The 19,927-nt window shown below is 42.1% G+C and overlaps 1 protein-coding gene across 1 annotated transcript in view; it reads left to right on the forward strand.

The window, feature by feature from the left end:
- Positions 1–19,927, forward strand: part of ercc5 (excision repair cross-complementation group 5) — a 149,214-nt gene that overhangs the window by 26,755 nt on the left and 102,532 nt on the right. Inside the window, exons 4-6 of the mRNA XM_067986704.1 lie at positions 6,905–7,000; positions 11,635–11,739; positions 18,592–18,686. Coding sequence (XP_067842805.1) covers positions 6,905–7,000; positions 11,635–11,739; positions 18,592–18,686 — 296 coding nt within the window. The remainder of the gene's footprint in view (positions 1–6,904; positions 7,001–11,634; positions 11,740–18,591; positions 18,687–19,927) is intronic.

The raw sequence follows: 19,927 nt of genomic DNA on the forward strand, positions 1-19,927 counted from the left end.
GGACAACATCCAGGCTTGGGCTCAGAAGTGGCAAGTAATGTTCGCGCCAGATAAGTGCCAGGCAGTGACCATCTCCGACAAGAGAGAGTCTAACCACCTCCCCTTGACATTCAACGGCATTACCATCGCCGAATCCCCCACCGTCAACATCCTGGGGGTCACCATTGACCAGAAACTTAACTGGACCAGCCATATAAATACTGTGGCTACGAGAGCAGGTCAGAGGCTGGGTATTCTGCAGCGAGTGACTCACCTCCTGACTCTCCAAAGCCTTTCCACCATCTACAAGGCACAAGTCAGGAGTGTGATGGAATACTCTCCACTTGCCTGGATGAGTGCAGCTCCAACAACACTCAAGAAGCTCGACACCATCCAAGATAAAGCAGCCCGCTTGATTGGCACCCCATCCACCACCCTAAACATTCACTCCCTTCACCACCGGTGCACTGTGGCTGCAGTGTGTACCATCCACAGGATGCACTGCAGCAACTCGCCAAGGCTTCTGCGACAGCACCTCCCAATACCGCGACCTCTACCACCTAGAAGGACAAGAGCAGCAGGCATATGGGAACAACACCACCTGCACGTTCCCCCTCCAAGTCACACACCGTCCCGACTGGAAATACATCGCCGTTCCTTCATCGTCACTGGGTCAAAATCCTGGTACTCCCTTCCTAACAGCACTGTGGGAGAACCGTCACCACATGGACTACAGCGGTTCAAGAGGGCGGCTCACCACCACCTTCTCAAGGGCAATTAGGGATGGGCAATAAATGCCGGCCCCGCCAGCGACGCCCACATCCCATGAACGAATAAAAAAAAACATTGTACAGATCAGTTACAATTATTAATGATACTTGTAATTTCTGGCTGTATTATCCCTCCTCCGACTGATCCTGTTAGTTATTTGGTACCAGAGCATTAATGATTGGGCTCCCTTCAGCTGCACCGCACAACAGATTGGAATGTTCACTTTTGTTCACAGCTGGATTCCTGTTATCTTCAGCAGTGAGTGGAAGGGCCTGACAGCACTAGGTAGGGACATAGGGAAATCCCATGTCTGACAGCACCGCTTTGCGACTTTCTAAAGAATCTTTGCAAACATTAATTTGGTGCTCATCTCACGCTCTCAGCTGTAAAAGCAAATGTAAGCATTTTAATCATCAACAGAACATTAGATGATAATTAATTTTCTGTTTGCTTCAAAATGTAATTAATTAGGAACATAAGAAATAATTTGTTTTATTAAATTAGAAAAAAACCCAGATTAGGATTAAGAACGGTATTCATTAAATATTATGACATTACAGTCTTACTGGTACTGTATTTTTTTCTTCCTGTTGCATTTTGCCATTTTTTACATGAGCATCTTGCATTGCGTCTTGCAACACAGCTAGAGCTGGAATTGTGAGCAGTGCAAATGAAGTGAATTGTTAACTTTGTTTTTGTGTCAAATTGTACTTGTTACTAATCACTCTTCGTCGGCAATTTTGTTCTCTTGGAGGCACTTGACGCCTTACTGTGTTATAGTTCACTGGTTCGAGGCACTTTCTGATACCTTGTCCAATTGCCCATCATTAATGAATAAACCTTGAGGGTATGTGTCAGCATATTATTCAACCATATAAAGGATTGAAGCTCTGCCCATTTCTGCTCTCACCTGCACATATGCACACTTCCAGGAAAGTCCCAATACAGGAGTAGGAGCTAATTTTCATTTTGTTTTTGTTTCTCCTTCCTGACCCAAAGTCAGTGAGACTAATTGTAGTGTCTCCACCACTGGCCAGGTTGAGATCAGCTTTAAACAGGTGAAACGGAAACAAGGTGTAACAAAATTGAGGAATCTGACAGTATACCACATGTACCTTACTTCACAGGCAGCACTTTCTTGCTCTTGCTGTTTCTCCTTTACCAAATACATTGTTATCAGTCCACGTGGTGCAACAAAACCTAGAACGTGAATAGAAAATTTGAACCAAATGGTCTCAAAAATCTGAGGGAGTATTGCATTGTCAGAGGTGCCATCTTTTGATGGAGACATTAAACCAAGGCCCTATCTGCTTACTAAAATGCATGGAAAAGATCCCACTGCACATTCAAAGAAGAGCAAGGAATTTTCCTAATGTCCTAGTTACCACTCGACTCTCAACCAAAAACAGAAAACACTGGTCTTTCGTCTCACTAATATTTATGGGGCCCTGCTGTGCACAAATTGACTGCCGTGTATGCCTACAGTGACCACTTCAAAAGTAATTCATTGATTGTAAAGCGTGTTAGGACATCCTAAGGTTGTGAAAGGCGCTTTCTTTCTTTCTTAAATTTTCTTTCCTGCATCAAATAGCGGCACTTCTCTATTAAGTGCCCAATTTACCAGTTTAATTGGTGTTCTGCACAAAATGGATGCATTTGTGCTGACACTGAACAGCAATTTTGTTGTGTTAGGAAACAGGTAGACTCCACACTGCAGACGTTGTTGGTCTCTAATCATACAATTGCCACTGGTTCAAGTTTCTGGGCTTGTTTTTTTTAAATCATTACCACAAACTTCATAGAAGTGCTGTTGTTCTATTTTTTTCCATTTTGCATCTGACGTCCTCTGACGTCAGGGAGACTGGCAATTTGTGGCAAGTTCTAAGCAGGTTTGTGAAGCAATGTTTATTTGGAACTCAGTTGAGACAGCCCAAACTCCTTCCTTACAAATGGCAAAGAGAGAAGAGATTTTTATTTTCCTCAGTTTGAGCTGGATTCAAACCCCAGTCCCAGAGTTGAAAAGATAATGTACTCATCAGGATCTCCAGGATCTTAACACTGAATGTAGTTGGATAGTGAAAGGTAAAGGACTGTGATTTAGTCATTGAAAATTTATGGACTGATGTATGATTGATTGCAATCAATGTAACAAGATAAACTAGTTTTGTAAACTATGCCTACAGTATACAACAACAGCAGCAACTTGCCTTTAATGTTAAAAAATGTCCCATGGCATTTTAGTGAGGCAAGAGGAAAACTGACACCAAGCCAAAAAAGGCAAGGTTAAGAGGTGTGACCAAAAGCTTGGTCAAAGAGGTAGGTTTTAAGCAGGAGAATGAAGTGAAGGGGTTTAGGGAGGAAATTCCAGTGAGTGGGACCTAGGTGGCTGACGGCATGGCCGCCAATGGTGGGGCGAAGAAAGGGGGATGATGAGAAGCCATAGTCGGAGGAACGGATAGTTTCGGGGTGGGGTTGTAGGTAGGTTGTGTAAACAGAATACCCTGTGGAAATATTTTTTTATTCGTTCATGGGATGTGGGCGTCGCTGGCGAGGCTGGCCTTTATTGCCCATCCCTAATTGCCCTTGAGAAGGTGGTGGTGAGCTGCCTTCTTGAACTGCTGCAGTCCGTGTGGTGAAGGTTCTCCCACAGTGCTGTTAGGAAGGGAGTTCCAGGATTTTGACCCAGCGACGATGAAGGAACGGCGATATATTTCCAAGTCGGGGTGGTGTGTGACTTGGAGGCGAACGTGCAGGTGGTGTTGTTCCCATGTACCTGCTGCTGTTGTCCTAGGTGGTAGAGGTTGCGGGTTCGGGAGGTGCTGTCGCAGAAGCCTTGGCGAGTTGCTGCAGTGCATCCTGTGGATGGTACACACAGCAGCCACTGTGCGCCAGTGGTGAAGGGAGTGAATGTTTAGGGTGGTGGATGGGGTGCCAATCAAGTGGGCTGCTTTGTCCTGGATAGTGTCGAGCTTCTTGAGTGTTGTTGGAGCTGCAAGTGGAGAGTATTCCATCACACTCCTGACTTGTGCCTTGTAGACAGTGGAAAGGCTTTGGGGAGTCAGGAGGTGAGTCACTTGCTGCAGAATACCCAGCCTCTGACCTGTTCTTGTAGCCACAGTATTTATATGGCTGGTCCAGTTAAGTTTCTGGTCAATGGTGACCCCCAGGATGTTGACGGTGGAGGATTCGGCGATGGTAATGCCGTTGAATGTGAAGGGGAGGTGGTTAGACTCTCTCTTGTTGGAGATGGTCCTTGTCTGGCGCGAACGTTACTTGCCACTTAGCAGCCCAAACCTGGATGTTGTCCAGGTCTTGCTGCATGCGGGCTCGTTCTGCTTCATTATTTGAGGGGTTGCGAATGGAACTAAACGCTGTGCAATCATCAGCGAACATCCCCATTTCTGACCTTATGATGGAGGGGAGGTCATTGGTGAAGCAGCTGAAGATGGTTGGGCCTAGGACACTGCCCTGAGGAACTCCTGCAGCAGTGTCCTGGGGTTGAGATGATTGGCCTCCAACAACCACTACCATCTTCCTTTGTGCTAAGTATCACTCCAGCGACTGGAGAGTTTTCCCCCTGATTCCCATTGACTTCAATTTTACTAGGGCTCCCTGGTGCCACACTTGGTCAAATGCTGCCTTGATGTCAAGGGCAGTCACTCTTGCCTCACCTCTGGAATTCAGCTCTTTTGTCCATGTTTGGACCATGGCTGTAATGAGATCTGGAGCCGAGTGGTCCTGGTGGAACCCAAACTGAGCATCGGTGAGCAGGTTATTGATGAGTAAGTGCCGCTTGATAGCACTGTCGACGACACTTTCCATCACTTTGCTGTTGATTGAGAGTAGACTGATGGGGCGGTAATTGGCCGGATTGGATTTGTCCTGCTTTTTGTGGACAGGACATATATGGGCAATTTTCCACATTGTCGGGTAGATGCCAGTGTTGTAGCTGTACTGGAACATCTTGGCTAGAGGTGCAGCTAGTTCTGGAGCACAAGTCTTCAGCACTACAGCCGGGATGTTATTGGGGCCCATAGCCTTTGCTGTATCCAGTGCACTCAGCCATTTCTTGATATCACGTGGAGTGAATCGAATTGGCTGAAGACTGGCTTCTGTGATAGTGGGGACTCGGCACTTCTGGCTGAAGATGGTTACCAACGCTTCAGCCTTGTCTTTTGCACTCACATGCTGGACTCCGCCATCATTGAGGATGGAGATGTTTACAGAGCCGCCTCCTCCCGTTAGTTGTTTAATTGTCCTCCATCATTCACGACTGGATGTGGCAGGACTGCAGAGCTTTGATCTGATCCGTTGGTTGTGGAATCGCTTAGCTCTGTCTATAGCATGTTGCTTCCGCTGTTTAACATGCATGTAGTCCTGAGTTGTAGCTTCACCAGGTTGGCACCTCATTTTTGGGTACGCCTGGTGCAGCTCCTGGCATGCTCTTCTACACTCCTTATTGAACCAGGGTTGATCCCCTGGCTTGTTGGTAATGGTAGAGTGAGGAATATGCCGGGCCATGAGATTATAGATTGTGCTGGAATACAATTCTGCTGCTGATGGCCCACAGCGCCTCATGGATGCCCAGTTTTGAGCTGCTGGATCTGTTCAGAATCTATCCCATTTAGGTTATAGTCCAACTGATTTATTTGAAAATCACAAGCTTTCAGAGGCTTTCTCCTTCGTCAGTTGAGCGAGTGTGGGATTCCATGGAAGGTTACTGCATTTATAGTCATAGAACAATACCTGGTGATTACAGATAATCTTTGATTGCCTTGACAACGGGCAGTTGGAAAGTGTTCAGACAGAGTGATGTTACCTACAGGACCACCGAATACACAAACGGCCAGAGCAAAAGACAGACAGAGATAGAGAGAGAGAAACATCTGAAAGGAAGAGAAAGACAGAGAATGACCCGTTGTGTTAAAAACAGATAACTTTTTTTCGCTGGTGGGGTTACGTGTAGCGTGACATGAACCCAAGATCCCGGTTGAGGCCGCACCCATGAGGTGCTACCGAGCCACTCTTGGTGATGGACATTGAAGTCCCCCACCCAGAGTACATTCTGTGCCCTCGCTACCCTCAGTGCTTCCTCCAAGTGGTGTTCAACATGGAGGAGGACTGATTCATCAGCTGAGGGAGGGCGTTAGGTGGTAATCAGCAGGAGGTTTCCTTGCCCATGCTTGACCTGATGCCATGAGACTTCATTGGGTCCAGAGTCAATGTTGAGGACTCCCAGGGCCACTCCCTCCTGACTGTATATCACTGTACCGCCACCTCTGGTGGGTCTGTCCTGCCGGTGGGACAGGACATACCCAGGGATGGTGATAGAAGAGTCTGGGACATTGGCTGAAAGGTATGATTCTGTGAGTATGGCTATGTCAGGCTGTTGCTTGACTCGTCTGTGGGACAGCTCTCCCAATTTTGGCACAAGTCTCCAGATGTTAGTGAGGAGGACTTTGCAGGGTCGACTGGGCTTGGTTTGCCTTTGTCGTGTCCGGTGCCTAGTGGTCCTTCCGGTTTTATTCTTATTATGACTTTTTTTAAGCGAGATTTTACAACTGATTGGCTTGCTAGGCCATTTCAGAGGGCAATTAAGAATCAACCACATTGCTGTGGGTCTGGAGTCACATATCAGCCAGACCGGGTAAGGACGGCAGGTTTCCTTCCCTAAAGGGCATTAGTGAACCAGATGGGTTTTTCCGACAATCCGATAGTTTCATGGCCACCATTACTGATATTAGTATTTTAATTCCAGATTTTATTTAATTAATTGAATTTAAATTCCCCAGCTGCCATGGCGGGATCTGAACTCATGACACCGGATTATTAGTCCAGGCCTCTGGATTACTAGTCCAGTAACATAACCACTATGCTACCGTATCCTGAGTATAACATGATGTATGAGTGTATTGGGAAACATTTCAATTTACGCTGCTCCTCTTAGCTCCCTCAAGACTTTATCTCAATACTGATTATCAAAGTCGCCCTCTTTATACCTCATCCTTGAACTTTTTATTAAGTTAGTATACAAAGAATACATTATTTCCCCAATCACATCTTTTAATATTGGAATCTTAAAGACAGCAATAATGCATATACAAGAATACTGAGCCATTAATTTTTAATTCTTCTCTCTCCTGTTCTATGCCAGGTATTGCATCAGTCGTCCACAGTACAAGACTTCATGTGGAATTTCATCTTTAGTTTCATGCTGGAATTATTTGTATAGTACCTGTGGAACAGGAAGGTAGGGTTACCCTTTTGTATCTTTGTCTCTTAATTCTGAAAAGCCCATTCTATTTGTTTTATATTAGTCTTCAGTGACCATAACAATTTCTAAAATAGGTCTTCGTACAGTATTTGTTACAATACTAGAATAATATTTTCTTGTCTGGTAGAATGAATGCTAAGACCCTTGATGTTCTACTTTTATCTGATATTTTTAAAGAATTGCAACTTAGACAAAGTGATTGGTACAAAAGAGAGCTGCATCATTAAGTCTTGTGACATGACTTTATAGCTGCTACTTCCTGCACTGTAAATTTTCAGAAAGCAAAATACTGTAGATGCTGGAAATCTGAAATCAAAACAGAATTGCTGGAAACATTCAGCAGGTCGGGCAGCATCTGTGGAGAGAGAAAAGTAGGGTTAACATTCAGATTGCTGACCTTTCTTCAGAACTGGGAGATGTTACAGATGAACAGCTTATAGAAACATAGAAAATAGGAGCAGGAGTAGGCCATTCGGCCCTTCGAGCCTGCTGTGCCATTCAATATGATCATGGCTGATCCTCTATCTCAATACCATAATCCCACTCTCTCCCCGTACCCATTGATGCCTTTTGTGTCTAGAAAACTATCCAGCTCCTTCTTCAATATATTTAGTGACTTGGCCTCCACGGCCTTCTGTGCTCAAGAATTCCACAGGTTCACCACCCTCTGTGTGAAGAAATTTCTCCTCACCTCATTCCTAAATGTCCTACTCCTTATCCTGAGACTGTGACCCCTCATTCTGGACCCCCCCCCAGCCAGGGGAAACATCCTCCCTGTATCCAGTCTGTCTAGCCCTGTCAGAATTTTATATGTTTCAATGAATCCCCTCTCATTCTTCTAAACTTGAGTGAATACAGGCCGAGTCGACCCAATCTCTCCTCATACGACAGTCCTGCCATCCCAGGAATCAGTCTGGTGAACCTTCGCTGCACTCCCTCTATGGCAAGTCTACCTTTCTTGGGTAAGGAGACCAAAACTGCACACAATACTCCAGGTGTGGTCTCACCAAGACCCTGTATAACTGCAGTAAGATATCCTTGCTCCTGTACTCAAATCCTCTTGCAGTAAAGACCAACATACCATTTGCCTTCCTAACTGCATGCTGCACCTGCATGTTTGCTTTCAGTGACTGGTGTACAAGGACACCCAGGTCCCTTTGTACATCAACATTCCCCAATCTATCACCATTTAAATAATACTGTTTTTCCTTCCGAAGTGGATAACTTCACATTTATCCACATTATACTGCATCTGCCATGTATTTGCCCACTCACTCAACTTGTCTAAATCACCTTGAAGCCTCTTTGCATTCTCCTCACAACTCACGATCCCACCTAGTTTTGTGTCGTCAGCAAACTTGGAAATATTACATTTGGTTCCCTCATCCAAATCATTGATATGTATTGTGAATAGCCGGAGCCCAAGCATTAATCCCTGTGGTACCACACTAGTCACTGCCTGCCATCCCGAAAAAGACCCATTTATTCCTACTCTCTGTTTCCTGTCTGTTAACCAATTTTCAATCCATGCCAGTATATTACCCCCAATCCCATGTGCTTTAATTTTGCACACTAACTTCTTATGTGGGACTTTTTCCATAGCCTTCTGAAAATCCAAATAAACCACATCTACTGGTTCTCCCTTATCTAGTCTATCGGTTACATCCTCAAAAAATTCCAGTAGGTTTGTCAAACACCATTTCCCTTTCCTAAATCCGTGTTGACTTTGTCTAATCCCATTGATATTTTCTAAGTGTTCTGTTATCACATTCTTTATAATAGACTCTAGCATTTTCCCTACTACTGATGTTAGGCTAACCGGTCTGTAGTTCTCTCCATCCTTTTTTAAATAGTGGGGTTACATTTGCCACCCTCCAATCTGCAGGAACTGTTCCATAATCTATAGAATTTTGGAAAATGACAACTAATGCATCCACTATTTCAATGGCTACCTCTTTTAGTATGCTGGGATGCAGATTATCAGGCCCTGGGGACTTATTGGCTTTCAGTCCCATTAATTTCTCCAGCACTTTTTTTTACTAATACTAATTTCCTTTAATTCCTCCTTTTCACTAGTCCCTTAACTTCCCCGAAATGCTAGGGAACTATTTGTGTCCTCTTCCGTGAAGACAGAACCAAAGTATTTGTTTAATTGCTCTGCCATTTCCTTGTCCCCCATTATAAATTCTCCTGTTTCTGACTGTAAGGGACCTACATTTGTCTTTACTAATCTTTTTCTTTTTATATATTTGTAGAAGCTTTTACAGTCCACTTTTATGTTCCTTGCAAGTTTACTCTCATACTCTCTTTTTCCCCTCTTAATCAATCTCTTGGTCCTATTTAGCAGAATTCTAAACTGCTCCCAATCCTCAGGCTTGCTACTTTTTCTGGCAACTTTATATGACTTCTCTTTGGATCTAATACTACCCTTACTTTCTTTTGTTAGCCATGGTTGGGCCCCTTTTCCTTTTGTGTTTTTGCACCAGAAAGGAATGTATAACTGTTGCAATTCATGCATTCATTCCTTAAATGTTAGCCATTGTCTATCCACTATCATGCCTTTTAATGAAGCTTCCCAATCTATCATAGCCAACTCATTCCTCATACCTTCGTAGTTTCCTTTGTTTAGATTTGGGATCCTAGTTTCGGATTGGACTACTTCACTTTCCAGCTTAATGAAGAATTCTATCATGTTATGGTCACTCTTCCCTAAAGGACCCCGCACAACCAGATTATTAATTAACCCTTTCTCATTGCACAATACCCAATCTAGGATAGCCTGTTCCCTGGTTGGCTCCTCAACGTACTGGTCTAAAAAACCATCTCGTACGCACTCCAGGAATTCATCCTCCACAGTATTATTGCTAATTCGGTTTGGCCAGTCTATATATAGATTAAAGTCACCCATGATTACTGTAGTACACTTGTTACATGCATCTCTAAATTCCTGTTTGATCCCATCCCCTACATTACCACTACTGTTTGGAGGCCTTTGGACAACTCCCACCAGTGTTTCCTGCCCCTTAGTTCTTCTTAACTCCACCCAGACTGATTCTACATCTTGATTTTCTGAGCCAATATCCTTTCTCACTATTGCTCTGATGTCATCCTTTACAAACAACGCCCCCCACCTCCTTTTCCTTTTTGCCTGTCCTTATAAAGAGGAACAGCCAGGGAAAGGAGATGGAAGTGATTATGGTGTGACAAAAGGAGACAATAATGAGAAATTAGAGAAATAAAAGATGTATCCGAGTCCCAGACGCTGTGTAAATGGTTACAGCAGAATAGCAGAGGAAGCAGGAATCATGGAAAATCTGGTAAAGCAGATAAGATTCCAGTGGCACTGGAGTATAGTGGAAGAAAAAGGTAGGTGACACCAGGGGTGCAGACGTCCCTGCCACCATACGGAATTCCCATCACAAGCAGCAGCCCACAACCACCTCCATTCCCGGAAGAGCTGATGCACCCATGCTACATTACCAGCACCTGCTATCTCAGAGGAAATGGGAACTGTGATAATGTTCTAAAGTTGTTAGTCAGTGTTAAGGCCAGAGGGCTGTAAGGTAAGGTGCTGTTCCTTGAGCTTGTGTGAGCTTTATTGGAATTGTGTCGGAGGCCAAGGACAGAAGTCAGAGTGGGATGGAGAATTAAGGTGGCAGCTCAGGGTCACACTTGCGAACAGAACAGTTCAGTAAAGCAATCCCACAATCTGCATTTGTTCTCCTCGATGTAAAGGAGACCACATTGTGAATAGCAAATACAGTATACTAGGTTGGAAGAAGTACAAGTAAATTGCTGTGTCTCCTGGAAGGAGTGTTCGGGGCACTGGACGGTGGTATGGGAGCAGGTGAAAGGACATGTGGTGCAACCACCAAACACATTTTCCTCTCTCCTCCTCTTTGAGCATTCCGAAAGGGACCGTTTCCTCGTGACTCCTTGGGCAACTCCTCTATCACCCCTAACACCTGCTCCTTTCCCCGGTACCTTTCCACGCAAGTGCAGAAGATGCAATATCTACCCCTTTCACCTCCTCCCATACCGCTTCTCTCCTCCCCTCTGTCTTCCCCTTACTGTCCTAGTGGCCAGTTCAAGAGTGGCATTCTCAAAGGCGCAGGATGCAGAGGAAAAACAAAATGGTTGTACGGAGGAAATTAAACATTGGAGAATTCTTGATGGATGTTTTTGAGAAAATTATTTAAATAAAAACATAAAATAAAAACTAAACACTTCAATTCGAAAATAATCCCAAAACGTACAGATGAAATACATTTTTAAAAAAAGGTGCTGTTGATTTTATTTCCTGTTTCATTCCAATGTCACAAATTAAGATTTTATAAAATTGAAACCAGATTATGGACCAAATGTAGATGTTCTTAAAAAGGAAGTTTTATTAGGATTCCTGCTAATTATCATATTTTGAGAATAGTCAAAGCCAATATCCCAAGGCATAGTTACTTTCTGTTGTTTTTTAAAATAGAAATAAAGTCTAATTTATTGCTGGATTAAAAACATCACATTCCAAAAGAATAGGCAATTCTGATCTCTAAAACAAGTGTTATGCAAGTTGTTGTTTAAGATAATGTAAAGATTTATTGTGATGTTTTCCACAGTCTTCCACCAATTACCCAGGAGGAAGCTTTACATATCTTGGGTTTCCGCCAGCCCTATGAAGACATCAGATTTGGTCCCTTCACGGGAAATGCAACACTAATGAGGTAAACCATAGAAAGCGGATCAGAAATTTATTACATTAATATTATAGCAAGAAAATGCTTGCGATGCACTATAGGACAAATATGTTTCACAATATATCTTTTTTACTGGTTCTGCTCCCTCCCCATCTGCCATAACATATGGCATTTCCAGGTTTTTTATTTGCAAGGTGATCCAGCTGTCATGCTGCATTATACTTTGGCAGAACATCTATGAAAAATATTAATTTTATGTTCTAATAATTTAAAAATATACCTTTATGACTGATCACTGTGCTGCTAATACATAATGGAACAATAGAAAAAATACAGCACAGAAAGGAGCCATTCGGCCCATCGTGTCCGCACCGGCTCGAAGAACAACCAGGTGCCCATTCTAATCCCACCCTCCAGCACCCAGTCCGTAGTCCTGCAGCTTACAGCACTGGGGGTGCAGGTCCAGGTACTTTTTAAAAGAGTTGAGGGTCCTTGCCTCTACCACCAATTCGGGCAGCGAATTCCATACACCCACCACCCCCTGGGTAAAATTATATGATGCTTTATCATTTTTTTTCCCCAGTAGTCATTTCCACTCTGATGGCTGTTTGTTATTCCCACACATCAACTTGAAAGGGTGGAAAACTCCAGTTACATTACCGTACTTCAATATTCAGGATTATGAAACAGTTGTTCATAATTGCCAAATGCAAAACCGCAAGTAAATACACATAGCTACTCAGGCCAATGTATAGTAATGTATGGATTGTCCTAGTATCCTTTCCATTTCAGATTTGTTTTATGTCTAGCATTTTTTTTAATGTATTGTGGCTTGTTTTTAGAAGACGTGTAATACACAAATTACATTTTCCTCCAGGATGGGGAAAGGTCCATTGATGGAATTCATAGGTTTCAACACTGTCAAATAAATTGAAGCTGCAACCAAAATTGTATGAATAAAGAGATACCAGTTCTCAGAGAAGACCAATGATAGAATTCTAGATGGTTGGGAGTAGCGTATGGCTGTAATGTAATTAAGAAGATTAGATGTTATGTGAGCAAAGTGCTTGTGCAAAGCTGGTATTAAATTACAGCTTTATACTTGCTTCCTACCATCCATAAATTTTAAATAAGGAATAAATTAAATGAACTACAGGCACAAATTCAAATTGGAGGGTATGACATGATAGCTATTACTGAGACATGGCTGCAGATGGTCAGGATTGGGAACTAAATATACCAGGTTATAAGGTCTACAGGAGAGAGGGGGAAAATGGAAGAGGGGGAGGAGCAGCCTTAGTGATTAGAGATGAAATCACTTCAATGATAAAGGAGGATATAACGAGGGGTAAGCAGCCAATAGAGACCTTATGGGTTGAATTGAGAAATAGGAAAGGATGTAAGGCTATAGTGGGAGTTGTGTATAGGACCCCTGGCAGCAGCTCTGAATTGCTAGATTGTATAAATGCAGAGATTAGACAAGCGTGTAAGAAAGGCATAGTGGTCTTAATGGGGGACTTTAACCTTCACATAGATTGGGAAAAGTAGACGAGCAACTGTCAGAAAGGTAGTGAATTTCTTAAGTGTGTCCGGGATAGTTTTCTACAGCAGTATGTCCTAGAGGCAACAAGGGGGCAAGCCATACTAGATTTAGTAATGAGTAATGAACCAGTTTTAGTTAACAGCTTGACTGTGCGTTGAACATCTATCCGATAATGATTATAACATGATCGAGTTCAAGGTAGTGTTTGAAAGGGAAAAAAGTGAATCAGCTGCTAAGATTCTAGACTTGGGTAAGGCCGACTTCAGTGGGATGAGACAGAGACTGTCCACAGTAAACTGGGCAAATCTGTTAATGGGTAAAACGACTGACGATCAGGGGGAAATGTTTAAAGAAACATTTAATGTGATACAGAATCGGTTTATACCCCTGAGGGGCAAGAACTCTACTTGCCAAAAAAATCAGCCATGGACAACTAAAGAGGTAAGGGACAGTATAAGACATAAGGAAAGGGCAGGCAAAAAATGGCACAGATCCTGGCGAATGGGAAAGATACAAAGATCAACAAAGGGTCACAAAACAGATAGTAAGAGCTACAAAAAGAGAGTATGAAAAGAAACTTGCAAGGGATATCAAAGCCAGTACGAAGAACTTTTATAGTTATATTAGGAAAAAGAGGGTGGTCAGGAGCAGTGTTGGCCCCTTAAAAACTGAAAGTGGGGATATTGTCATTGACAATGGGGAAATGGCGGACATGTTGAATAATTACTTTGCGTCAGTATTTACAGTAGAAAAAGAGAATAGCATGCCGGAAATCCCAAGAAAACTAATATTGAATCAGGGACAGGGACTAACATAAGTAAAACAACAGTAATGAAGAAAATAATAGCACTAAAGAGTGACAAATCCCCAGGACCAGATGGTTTCCATTCCAGGGTTTTAAAGGAAGTAGGTGAGCACATTCCAGATGCCCTAACTATAATCTTTCAAAGTTCTCTAGATTCAGTAACTGTCCCTCTAGATTGCAAAATTGCACTTGTCACTTCGCTTTTTAGGAAATTAGAGAGAGGGCAACCAGGGAATTATAGACCAGTTAGCCTAACATCTGTTGTGGGGAAAATGCTGGAGTCTATTATTAAGGATAGGGTGACTGAACCCCTCGAGAATTTTCAGTTAATCAGAGAGAGCCAGCATGGATTTGTGAAAGGTAGGTTGATTGAATTTTTTGAAGAGGTGACTAAAGTAGTGGACAGGGGAATGTCAATGGATGTTATTTATATGGACTTCCAGAAGGCATTTGATAAAAGTCCCACATAAGAGACTGTTAGCTAAGATAGAAGCCCATAGAATCGAGGGAAAAGTACGGACTTGGTTAGGAAATTGGCTGAGCGAAAGGCGACAGAGAGTAGGGATAATGGGTAGGTACTCACATTGGCAGGATGTGACTAGTGGAGTCCCGCAGGGATCTGTCTTGGGGCCTCAATTATTCACTATTTATTAATGACATAGATGAAGGCATAGAAAGTCTCATATCTAAGTTTGCCGATGACACAAAGATTGGTGGCATTGTAAGCAGTGTAGATGAAAACATAAAATTACAAAGCGATATTGATAAATTAGGTGAATGGGCAAAACTGTGGCAAATGGAATTCAATATAGGTAAATGTGAGGTCATCCACTTTGGATCAAAAAAGGAAACAACAGGGTACTTTCTAAATGGTAAAAAGTTAAAAACAGTGGATGTCCAAAGGGACTTAGGGGTTCAGGTACATAGATCATTGAAGTGTCATGATCAGGTGCAGAAAATAATCAAGAAGGCAAATGGAATGCTGGCCTTTATATCTAGAGGACTGGAGTACAAGGGAGCAGAAGTTATGCTGCAGCTATACAAAACCCTGGTTAGGCCGCACCTGGAGTACTGTGAGCAGTTCTGGGCACCGCACCTTCGGAAGGACATTATTGGACTTGGAGGGAGTGCAGCGTAGGTTTATAAAAATGATACCCAGACTTCAAGGGTTAAGTTACGAGGAGAGATTACACAAATTGGGGTTGTATTCTCTGGAGTTTAGAAGGTTAAGGGGTGATCTGATCGAAGTTTATAAGATATTAAGGGGAACAGATAGGGTGGATAGAGAGAAACTATTTCCGCTGGTTGGGGATTCTAGGAGTAGGGGGCACAGTCTAAAAATTAGAGCTAGACTGTGAGATTAGAAAACATTTCTACACAGAAAGGGTGTTAGAAATTTGGAACTCTCTTCCGCAAACGGCAATTGATACTAGCTCAATTGCTAAATTTTAGATGTGTTTAAGATAGATAGATTTTTGGCAATCAAAGGTATTAAGGAATATGGGCCAAAGGCAGGTATATGGAGTTAGATCACAGATCAGCCATGATCTTATCAAATGGCAGAGCAGGCTCGAGGGGCTGAATGGCCTACTCCTGTTCCTATATTCTTATGTTCCTATGAATGCCCTCAGGTTCTCACCCACGTAGTTATTCATGTGTGAGCCGTGACAGTGTCAGTAGGTTACTTAACCAAAGGGGCATCACAGTTCAGCTTGATGTGCGCACAATAGTACTTCCTACAGAGTTGCTGAATTAGATCAGAAACAGGATCCTTGGGCGATCTTATTTTGTTTCACACCCTCAGCTCCAACGTGGGGGCGGGGGTGTACTAAGTTCAATTGTAGTGCACCTACCATCATGCAGACTGAGATCACCTAACAGCACAGATTGGGGATTGAACCTGGTGACCTGCCAGATAAACTCACTGGGGAGCTCATGACATTTAAAAGTAGAGCTGAAATTGCATTGGTTGAAAACTGGTGTTGTGATATCATCTCTACAGAATAATACTGTCCTAGGATTCATATGATGCCGTGCTGGGAGATTTCCGTATTTGGGAAACAAAGTTAAAAGAAATTAAGAGTTGGCTCTAAAATTTTCTCTTTAGAAACTTATTGTACATCAAGGTATCCTAGATCATGAGTAAAGCTAGTGATTTGCCACAGTATGACACCTGTGATAATTCCTGTGATTTACGTGACTTAACATGTCAGTGTGATTTTGGCCCCAAGTAGCATTTTTTTAAAATTGACTTTTTATTGGAAATGTTTTTTTTTGATCTACTGCTACAAACAAATTGCCACAACCACTTCTGTGCTGTGAGACTGCATGTCTGAAGGGTGAAGTAATCAAGGTGTTTAAAATGATAAGATTTGATAGGGTAGATCAGAGAAATTATTTCCCCTGGTGGGAGAATCCAGAACAAGGAGGCATAATCTTAAAATTAGAGACAGGCTATTCTGGAGTGAAATCAGGAAGCACTTCTTCACACAAAAGATAGTAGAAATCTGGAACTCTCATCCCCAAAAGGTTTGGATGATGGGACAATTGAAATTTTCAAGACTGAGATCAATAGATTTTTTTTGTTGGGTAAGGGTACCAAGGAATTTGGAGCGAAGGCGGGTAAACGGAGTTGAGGTACAGATCAGCCATGATCTAATTGAATGGCAAAACAGACTCGAGGGGCTGAATGGCCTACTCCTGTTCCTATGTCTGAAGTCAAGTCAGGGATGAGTCAAAACTTCCTCTAACTAAACATCAAGAAGATTGAAGCAATTGTTTTCAATTCCCATTGCTGCCTTGCCACTGCTCTATTTCCCTTCTCAGGCATCCAAGACATTGGCATTCTATTTGACCCACAGCTGAACTTCAAGCTCTAGAGTCTACATCACCAAGACTGCTTACTTCCATCTCCACAACACTGCTTGATTCCACTCTTACATCACTTCCACTATCACTGAAATCCTTATCCCCATTTTTGTAACCGTTCGATTCTATTTCCTCAATGTGATCCTTGCCAGACTCCTGTCTTTCACCTTACCCAGATTGCAACAAAGCTATCAGTCTCCTTCCCCAATTCTCCTACCACAGCTCAGCATTCTTTCCTATATCCCCTTTTATCTATTTAATTTTTTACCCCCCTGTAAAGCGCCTTCAGACATAATCTACCTTAAAGGTGCTGTGTAAGTGCAAATTGTTGATTCTACCATCTGAAAAGTCACAATTTAACAACCAAATTCGCTGTTTGCAGCAGATTTAATTTTTTAAAAAATCTATTATGTCATTGCCAGAATGTGTTTCATCATCAATCAACTTTTCTTGCATTCAGCATGCTGTTTTTTTTTAAAAGTAAATTTCCTGTGACAAGCATGAGAGCGAAGTCACCAGAAGAGCAAGTCTATACTATGCATTCTTAGATAGTTGTTAAATGTCAACACTCAATTTTTGCTACACAGGCTTATAATCCTCCATTACCACAAATTCTGCCACTCATTTCCCTGTCTCTTACTACTATCAAATTTGTGTATCCTTAGTTTGCACTGCTATACGGTCAGATGAGGTAAGCATTGCAATTTAGGAAAGTAAAGTGTATCATGTTATTAGGTGCACAAGAGTGTTAGGTGGTTTCTTTTTTCATGCTGCAACCAGGATTTTCATTGTTATGTTTGTGCATGTATGTTTTATAAGGCTGTAGGTAAATATCTTTGTTAGATGGGGTGCTGTGAACAGCAGAATTTTTAAAGGTGGTTGGATATTTAGCTAATCTAAATTTCAGCAGCTGTGGAAACCATTTTTGGAGAGTTGTTTTACAATGAAACAAACTTGAACTGATGAACATTCTTCCCTTCCTTTGGAGAACTTGTCACATTTCTGTTTCCTCCAAGATTTGGTATATGTACTATTGAGGAGAAGTGGGAAGATTGGTTAAGGACATGAGATAAAGAGGCATTACTTTGTAGTATGTTTACAGGTGACAAATTTAGTTACTTAATTGGGTAATTTGGGGAATTGAATATTAAAATAAATTCTTAGTTATAAGAATTAAGTGTAGTATATTCATCTCTCAGCTAACATCTTCAAAAATACCTTAACTGGTCATTCATTTCATTAGTGATGGTGTGATCTTGCTGTGCACAAATTGGCTGCAGCACTTGCTTACATAAAAAGAATGACTGTACTTCAAGAGTAATTTGAGATGTTTCTCAGAGCTGTGATAAAGCAAAGTGTAAATGCAAATATTTTTAGTTATTCTGAGGAATCTCCTTATTTAATAAATGCTCTTTCAGAATAATTGTAATTAGTGAAGAAATATTGTCAGACCCACAAAATGCACATTTCAAAAATCTTGACTTACGATGTTGTTGGAAAATGCCCCGAACAAGATGAGAAAAGAACACTATGGTCCATCTGGTTCCAAATAGATGTTACTGCAATGTCATTAATCTAAAAATCCTTAGACCAAAATTAAACCAATTTATTTGAATTGGGAAAGGGAAAAAATCTTACTTTTCCTCTTTCTGTCTTTTCACAGATGGTTCAGGCAACTCAATGAGCATTTTCATATGAGAGGCTGTTCCTATGTACTGTACAAACCTCATGGGAAAAATAGAACAGCTGGAGAAACTGGTACATGAAACAAATTATTGCTGTATTAAAACATTCATTAGTCTGTTATTGTCTTGAAGTTTTAAAATGTGTGTATGTTTGTGTCATGCAACATCTAGAAAATTGATTACTTTTTAAAATTGGAGACAATCTTTCATCAAAGCAAGGGATAGTGATCTGGCAAATGGAATGTTTTTCGCTTTTTCTACCCTGTGTGAAGTGTAACACAGTCTGAGGTGAGGCATGTATTGGGTTTATTGGGTGTGTATTATATAGACTGTCTACGTGACCCTTAGGGAGCCCCTGCTCCGCTACTCACTTCCCGGTTCCAAAAGATTCGAGTTGACCCCAATTGGTTATGGTGGCACGTACTTTATTATGAAAAACAGTTTAATTTAAGCAGCAGTTTACAGCATGGAAACTGGAGATATATTACCCGCTTCTACTCTGGGTAGAGCTCGCACCTTAACCTCTCACGGTCCTCGCAGCCCCCCACCCTCTTGGATCCCGCCTTCTGCAGATTTCTTTCCTTCTCCTGACACGGGCGTTGGGCTCCTGCCAGCACATCCACCTTAACAAAATCTAGTCTGCTGAATCTTTGGTTGAGCTGTGCCTTTATACACTGTTTAACAGGAAGTCCTATAAAGAGATGACTAAACATCCTCAGCACAGATAGCGAGGCCAGACATAGTCCATCAGCTTGACAAAGGGGAACCCGACTAGGTGGCACCAGACCTGACATCATCGACTTGCTGATACAATGACAAGACATTTAACCTCTTCAAGAGGAGATGGGTATCGATGCTACCTTGCTCAGGACAATGGCCATGCACTTAATCTCATCAATATGGATGACCTCTTATCTCTGTGGGAGAAGGCGGCCCGCCCTTTCCCAGTCGTGTCAAAGAGTGAGCTGTGTCTTTAGAATACACATCTCCCCAGCTTAACACAATTTAACACACTGAGCGTCTGGCTATCCCCTGTAAAAGTCCCTGATACAGACTTATAATTTGTACATGTGTGATTACATACTAAATGTATTTCATGATACACATATTGCGTAAAAACAATTCTTTTGACATTTGTTACACTTTTAGCACAGCTGCATAGTCTAACAAGTTTGATGTGAATTTATATTTATTCTATATTGTTCCTGTAATTTACCTTGCTAACACTGCACAGAAGGCAATTCACCACTGTATCAGCATGCTGTTTTCAACACCAGCTGTCTTTGTGCCCTCAGAGTCAAACTACCAGTCAGT

This window comes from Heptranchias perlo, chromosome 6, assembly GCF_035084215.1.
Source record: "Heptranchias perlo isolate sHepPer1 chromosome 6, sHepPer1.hap1, whole genome shotgun sequence".
Taxonomy (NCBI): Eukaryota; Metazoa; Chordata; class Chondrichthyes; order Hexanchiformes; family Hexanchidae; genus Heptranchias; species Heptranchias perlo.